Source organism: Molothrus aeneus, chromosome 9, assembly GCF_037042795.1.
Source record: "Molothrus aeneus isolate 106 chromosome 9, BPBGC_Maene_1.0, whole genome shotgun sequence".
Taxonomy (NCBI): domain Eukaryota; kingdom Metazoa; phylum Chordata; class Aves; order Passeriformes; family Icteridae; genus Molothrus; species Molothrus aeneus.
In genome coordinates, this window is record NC_089654.1 from 14,394,754 (window position 1) to 14,402,052 (window position 7,299).

At 41.9% G+C, this 7,299-nt stretch overlaps 1 protein-coding gene across 1 annotated transcript; it reads right to left on the bottom strand.

Annotated features, from left to right (window-relative positions):
* Positions 1 to 559: 559 nt before the first annotated feature.
* On the bottom strand, positions 560 to 7,186 carry CTBS (chitobiase). The gene is made up of 7 exons (XM_066555912.1): positions 7,040 to 7,186; positions 6,277 to 6,415; positions 5,132 to 5,340; positions 4,319 to 4,490; positions 3,674 to 3,771; positions 2,843 to 3,004; positions 560 to 1,873 (listed from the first exon to the last, which is right to left on the bottom strand). Exons 1-7 carry the CDS (start codon positions 7,163 to 7,165, stop codon positions 1,688 to 1,690), a joined length of 1,092 nt encoding a protein of 363 aa, XP_066412009.1. The 5' UTR covers positions 7,166 to 7,186; the 3' UTR covers positions 560 to 1,687.
* Between the last annotated feature and the right edge of the window lie 113 nt (positions 7,187 to 7,299).

The following is a 7,299-nucleotide window of genomic DNA, read 5'->3' on the forward strand; positions in this document are numbered from 1 at the left end:
TACAGGAAGGAGAGTTTTATAATTAAGTCAGCTGGCCCTCAGAATTTTGCAGCTCAGATATTTATAGCAGAAGACTCTTAATTCAGCAAATATCCATCTCACAGTATTTAAGCATTTAAAGTTCTGAAGTACAAGTTCTGAAGTGTGTGTATGTGTATATATATATATATATATATATATATATATATGTTTTTATTTTTTTTTAATATATAAAACGTAGGAATTTCTCTTAAGACTTATAGCGTGGTGTTCTAGTGAAAAGCCTTCTGATTTGTCAAGGGAATTTTTTAGTTTCTGTAAGAGCAGTAGGCTTCACCTTCTGCTTTCCATCATCTGTAATATCAAGCAGACACTTCAGATGAAGTCTTCCAGTCTTGTCCTCAGTAGCCATAATGGTAATGCTGCCATACTATGGTAATTCTTTAGCAAGCAAGAGAACCCAACCAATCAGACAAAAAAAACCCAACCCCCAACCAAACCAGACCAAAAATCCCACCAAGCCCACAAATGACTACATCTACCTAATTAAATAATTTTTTTAATTAATGGAGTCACTTAAGCAGGGGCCAGTTGCACTTTAATCTGGTTGTGAAACAGTTCTGAGAAGCAGACAAGCAGTGTGGGCTGTGAGCTGTAGAACAAGTAAAGCACAGACAGGGAACATTGTTTACAAGCCTTACCAAGAGCAGCATTTTGTTCAACAAAAAAAATCCTGTAAACACCAGCCAATCTTTACATCACTATGGGTATTTTAAAAAGTTATACAACTTCTGTAGGCAAATGATTTTATGAAAATATGAACTAGAAAGAAAACATAATCTCCTGTTATCTCAGAGGCAACACCCCATAAAAACAAAAAACAAGCTACTGAATAAATTTTAGGGTGTGTGGGAAAATAGAGATGCAGTTCATCAAATAAGCTTCTGAATTCTAGTTTTCAGGAAGTAGTTTGAAATGGAAGGAAACATCATCCAAGTCCTCTTCATATTAATGCTTCTTCTTCAAGCTAAGGTCAGAGATTTTCAGCTTTTGAAACTGAGGAATTTATATGATACATGAGCACAGTGAAACTGGAGTTTATTGAATATTCCTTTCTAACAACAACTTTGATATAAATCTTAAGAGCAACTACTTCATGTTATGTAATTTCTTCAGTCCATAAAAATCTTTTAATCTAGAAGAGTAACCAAGCTGCATATAATCAATAATCTGTCTCTCCAGAATTGTGTTTAATCTGATTCTAGAGTGACTTAGCTAAAATATTGTTTGGGTTGGGAAGTCAGAAGGCTGAGACTGCACCATGTAACACAGGAATAAGTATTTGCTTCACCTGGCAGCTTTAGCAAAGCATCTTTATGAGAGTGCCCCTGTAAATCCATCAATTGGTCTTGTTACCAGATACACACTGGGTGCAAGCATTAACTAACTTACAGTAACTGAAAAGTTAAAAAGATGAACAGTCTTCAAAAAACCTGCTGATGCAAGGATTGTTGTTCCAAAGCAACAATGGAACTTTCTGAAGAATGAAAATACAGCTTTGCATATAAAAATAACAAGATTGATTTGCCTAGTTTTTAAAGTTTTTCTAATCACAATATATTTATATAAAGTCACAATCTGTGACTCTGTAAGCCAAAATAAAAAATTACCAATTTTCATAATTCTAAATCAAAGGTTTACACAGTTCTTATGGTGTCAGAGCTTTCCACATTGCTTGAGTTTGTTGTTCTGCTGCAGCTTCCTTGGAATAGTCAAGACTATTTCCATTCCACATGCCAATGCCCCTTAAGCCTCGACTCTTCACATATGCTGCTTTTAGAGAGATGCTGTGAGGGTCATCAAACCATACCTGGTGGAACTGACCAACAGAATCCTAGAAAAACATTTAAATACCAGTGTCAGTGATCACGTTTTCTCTTGAACACAGTTAAAAGTACAACTAAAAACTGAGATAAACAAGCTATGTAGATTTATATAATATTTTCCTGTTTTATCAATACTTTGTCACACAGGACAATTAAAAGTTCTAAGCAAAATATTTGGATATTTTTTTAAATTGTAGAATATAAGTTATAAAACAGTGACACAATTTAACTGAATACATTTAGATGAAAAGGCTTATCTAATTTGTATTTTAATATTTTCTTAAATACAGCTAAAATTTCAGATACAGTATCTAAGCTAGCAGGTGAATTTAGTTTGAGATTGTGGGGGTTTTTAAGCAATAAACAGTTTTAGAGGAAGTTATAAAATTTTATCAAGGTTATGCTGCTTTTACCTGGTCATTGCTTACAACCTCTTTTTATCACCAACATGTGAAACTTAAATAATTTTTTAAAGAAACAAGACAAAATGGACACACTGTGGTGTTCTAGTAAGCATAGTCATTTATGGACTCTTTCACTGTGTCTGTGTAGAAAACAAATGCAGAAGAGAATATGCATGCAAGGCATCAAGCTAGACAAAATTAAGAGCATCTCAGAATCATTTTTAGTTTAAATCATTTATCAATTCATGAAGGTAACTATAACAGTGAAGGATGGAGTAATAGGATGTCTTTGTGCCAAAATGTCCTTTTTGACATGATGCAGTGACTCAAGAAGACTGGAAAGTAATAAAGATCTTTATTACTCCTGTAGTCTTCAGGCACTGCATTCCTCTCTCAGACTAGGAATTCAAGACACAAATTTTCAGCAATCCTTTACTGTACCAAAAAAACCAAACCAAACCAAACCATAGAAAACATAAAAGGAAGAATCCAACCCAAATAACTTTATAGTCAAAGACCTATGGCTCATGAATGTTTACTCCACACCACAGTGGCTTGGAAAAAGACTCTTACCTTGTACTCATAAAATGGAGCCTTCTGCACCTCATCCCACAGCAGCCCTGAGAGAGAACTGTTCACCTGCTTCATGATGGCTGCGTAGGGCACCTGGCTCCCTGCAGCATCACTGCAAGGAGCCCCACGGAAAGGCACCTTGGGAAGGGAACAAACATGCTCCTGGAAAACAAACAGGGAGCCATGAGCTTCAGGTGAGATACACTGAGCTCCAGAATAGAAGTACAGCCAAGAACAATTCACAAAAGGCATCAGGGCCACAAAAATTCCAAATCTTCAAGCAAATCCAGCAGATACTATTTGTAAAGTAAATTAAAACAGCAACATTTTCTTTAATTTGCAGTAATACAGGACTGGATGGATACCCTTCAGCTTAATCAGTTGTCTTATCTTTTCCACCCTTAATTGAACCTTACATTTTCATAAGTACAATATTTGAGACCTCATAAACTGCTATGCTGTAACAGTCGTAGGTTTGCTATGGTTTGTTGCATCTGTCTTTACAGTGCTGTTGAGAAGGCACATACAAGTGTTGCAGGGCCTTTGGACTTCATCTCTTCTCATACAGATAACATTTATAGCTCCTAAGTCAAACACAGTGCTTGGATATCATGGGGTTCAGGCTGCCTAAAGAGCTAAAATGCCTTGTCTAGTAACACACTGCTCATCAGTTAGCCAAGCAAAAGATTCTGGTTTGTGTCCTAGCTTGATGCTCTTACCCATCAGGTCACAGTATTTCCCAATCCAAAAACAAGATTACCAAAACCTAGTTATATCTTTCCAAAGAAAAAAATTAACAGTTTGATTGCAAACAAATAATCTTGACCTTACCGTGGATAGGTTTTGGCAGACATAGTCATAGCCATACCAGGGGACACCCATCACAAGCTTCTTAGGATCAATGCCCATAGCAATGTACTCTTCATATCCTAGTTTGGAGGGAAACAAAAATTAGCATGCATTATTTACTTCTCCTATACATTTTATTCTTACAATTAATTTGGAGCCAGAGCCACTGCATGATACCCAGAGGCCAAGGTGCAAGCTGTCCCTTGCCTTCACCTGCATTCCAGTGAGTGAGAGGCTTGCTCTACTGAGATCCCAGTAACTGCTCCAGTTTCTCACACTTAAAACCATCTGCCCTGAGCAGAGGTTCACAAAGATGAGAGAAATGTTTCAGTTCTCTGCAATCCCAGGCAGACACCACTGCTCTGGCTGCCATCTGTCATTCCAAAAGCGTTCTTTGCACTCCTGAGGTTACAGGGACCAACACACAAGGCTGAAGGTCTGTCTGCCTGCAGGCTCATAAGGACCAGGGACACTGTGTTCATATCCTGACAACACACATCTGAGCACACTCAAAGCCTCACTGCAACCAGAACAAAATAAACCTGTCTAAGAAAAAGCCCTCTTTTCTATCTACTCATGTCAGCAAATGACAATCTTCTGACTCCTGGGGAAGTGTTCTGTCCTCACCAACTAAAGTCTGCAGGTATGGAGCATTGGCTTTTGCAACACAGTCTGTCCAGATCTGGCTCTGTTCATCATATGACATCACAAATAAGAAGTCACAGGCATCTGCAATTCCAGTGTAGTTGTAGCACCTTTTATCTATGCAGGCTGGAGACCAAGCCACATCAAATGTTACCTGAAGGAAAAATGCACAACTTAGTAGCAAGTATGGCACTCAGGTGTCCTTGTTAACTCTTAGGAAAAAAAAAAAAAAAAAAAAAGCTATGACTTTTAAAGACAGTACTTCCCAAATGGTACAGTTTAACACATCTTGATAATAATGAACTATAGAAGAAGCTGCTCATCTGATAAAACAAAGAGAAGATAATAAAGTGAGTACCCCATTAGTGAACATATAGCACCAAAGAAATTAAAATATAATATTATAACCACCAAAAATATGAAGCATGGTGCAAATCTTGAAAACTTTCATGACAGGTTTACCAAAACACTATCAAGCTTTTGCCCCAGAAGGCTGTTTTTGCCCTACTTTCAACAATTCATTAAGGGACACTAAAAACTGCCAGCTCACACATGGCAGTAACACCGTATGTACAAATCTCAGCAAAGCCCATCTCTCATTGAAATTCACACAGGTCAAAAAGAGTGATTCTTACAAGATTATATCACAGCTAACATTCATAATTAGCATTCACTAGAATATTATATTTAGATCTGCATAAACTTTTTCTTATTCATATGCTAAACAGCACTGCCAAAAGTCCTTACATTTCATAAGGTTAAATTTAATGTTTGTATAAAGTACATTATTATTACCTGTGATCCAGCTATTTCTCTGTGAAAAGCATCTGTAGTTTCTCTAACAAGCTCTGTCAATGCATAATACTCAGGGGAGGTTTCATTAACTTCTTGCTCTATATCTATATTAATTCCATCCATATACTGCTTTTTTGCAAGGTCCACCTGTTGGGATATCCATGCTGCTCTTTTAGCAGGATCAACAATTTCCTGAAGAGGTACATCACCTGGACAAGAGGCCTTCAAGAGTTAACATGCATTTGCACCACAGAAATGGAAGGAAAGATTTGTCTTTAGTTAACCAACACATTTAAACCCAACATAAAAAATGTCCATATCAATACTGGTAAAATACAAAGGAGTTCATTTTTTCCTCAAGCATAATTTTGATAACCATCCCAGAAAAGATTACCAAGATTCTTTGAGAGAGTGGTGTTAAAATTAAGTTCCTTTGGTTTTTCTATAATTTTAATCATCTTACTTCTGCTTACTATTCTTTTAGCCACTGTAAATTACCTTTCTTGAAATCAAAGTACTTTTAGCATTTTATCTGGTCATATTTAGAGGAAAGCTACTTTTGTGTTTAACCTTTGCTGTTATCCACACTGTAGTCCTGGATTCTGCTTTTTCTCAACAGAGCCAAAAGGTATTTACAACATGTAAGCTAATGGACTTTGTCTTTCTAATCAGCATTTGTACCTGCACAGAGTTCCTGAGTATGCATGTTTTAAAACTCAACCACTTCCTAATACAGAGGGATTCATTTAAGTGCAAAATACTAAAAATTACTTAAAATCCCTTTCCTTACTTTGTCTTTTGGGTACTCCACATAAGATCCAGAATACAGACCCAAATAACAGGCTTTTTCTTTCCTCCCTCTTCCCCCATAGCAATGATGTTCCCTGTAAAGAGAACTTTTATTAAGTTGTCACTGGGATGGTTTGGTGGTTTGGTTACTACTGTGGCACAACCCACTGTTGGTTTCAATACCCTGCATACCAGTATGTGCAAAATGTCAAGGGTTCATTAAAGCCTTATTAATTAATTCTCTTAAAGATTTTAATACCCTGCATACTGAATGCAAAATGTCAAGGTAATATAGCCCTGTGTACCTTATCTTATTCACGTATCATAAACCCCCGTGTTTTTCCAGTGTAACCAACCTTTCAGTACTATCCTCGAGCCTTTGGAGTGGGCATAGCACATGAGCTCAGGATCGTACTTCCCGAAAGCTGCCACAGTGGTAATTTTGGACCAGTCGTAGGATTTCCATGCTTCCTTCCCCACATCAAACACGAATACCTGGAAAAGGGGTAAAAAGCACCCTGGTTAGCCCCGAGCGCTTCTCAGCACGAGTACCATTCTCCCGCGGCACATCCCGTACCCGCACATCCCCGCTGGGCAGCGCCTCAGGGATGGCAGCCGGGGGCCGAGTGCGGGGCAGCACCGCCCCAGGCAGTGCCCGTGGACACTGCCCGGCCCGTGGACACTGCCCGGCCCGGGGACAATGCACGGCCCGGGGACACTGCCCGTGGACACTGCCCGGCCCGGGGACACTGCCCGCCCCGGGAACACTGCACGGCCCGTGGACACTGCACGGCCCGGGGACACTGCCCGGCCCGGGGACACTGCCCGGCCCGGGGACACTGCCCGGCCCGGGGACACTGCCCGTGGACACTGCCCGGCCCGTGGACACTGCCCGTGGACACTGCCCGGCCCGGGGACACTGCCCGGCCCGGGGACACTGCCCGGCCCGGGGACAATGCCCGGGGACACTGCCCGGCCCGGGGACACTGCCCGGCCCGTGGACACTGCCCAGCCCGGGCCGAGCGCAGGGCTCCCGGGCGCCGGGGCGCGGAAGCTGCTGCGAGCGGCGCTGCCGCCGGGCCCGGCCCCGCCTGCGCCGGCAGCGCCCGGGCCGCGCACCTCGGAGCCGGCGGGGCCCGTGACGGGCTGGCACAGCCGCGGGTCCCGGCAGGGGCAGGCGCCGGCAGGGCCCAGCAGCTGCAGGAGACCGACGGGCAGCAGCCACCCGCCCCACGGCCGCCCCATGGCCGCCGGCCCGGCCCGGCCGCGCAGCCTCGGCCCCGGGGCGGGCCCGGGCGGAGCCGGGCCCAGCGCGCCGCCTGTGCAGGGACAAATAAGCTCGGCCGGGCGTTCAGAGAGCAGCTGTTTATTGAAAGGTC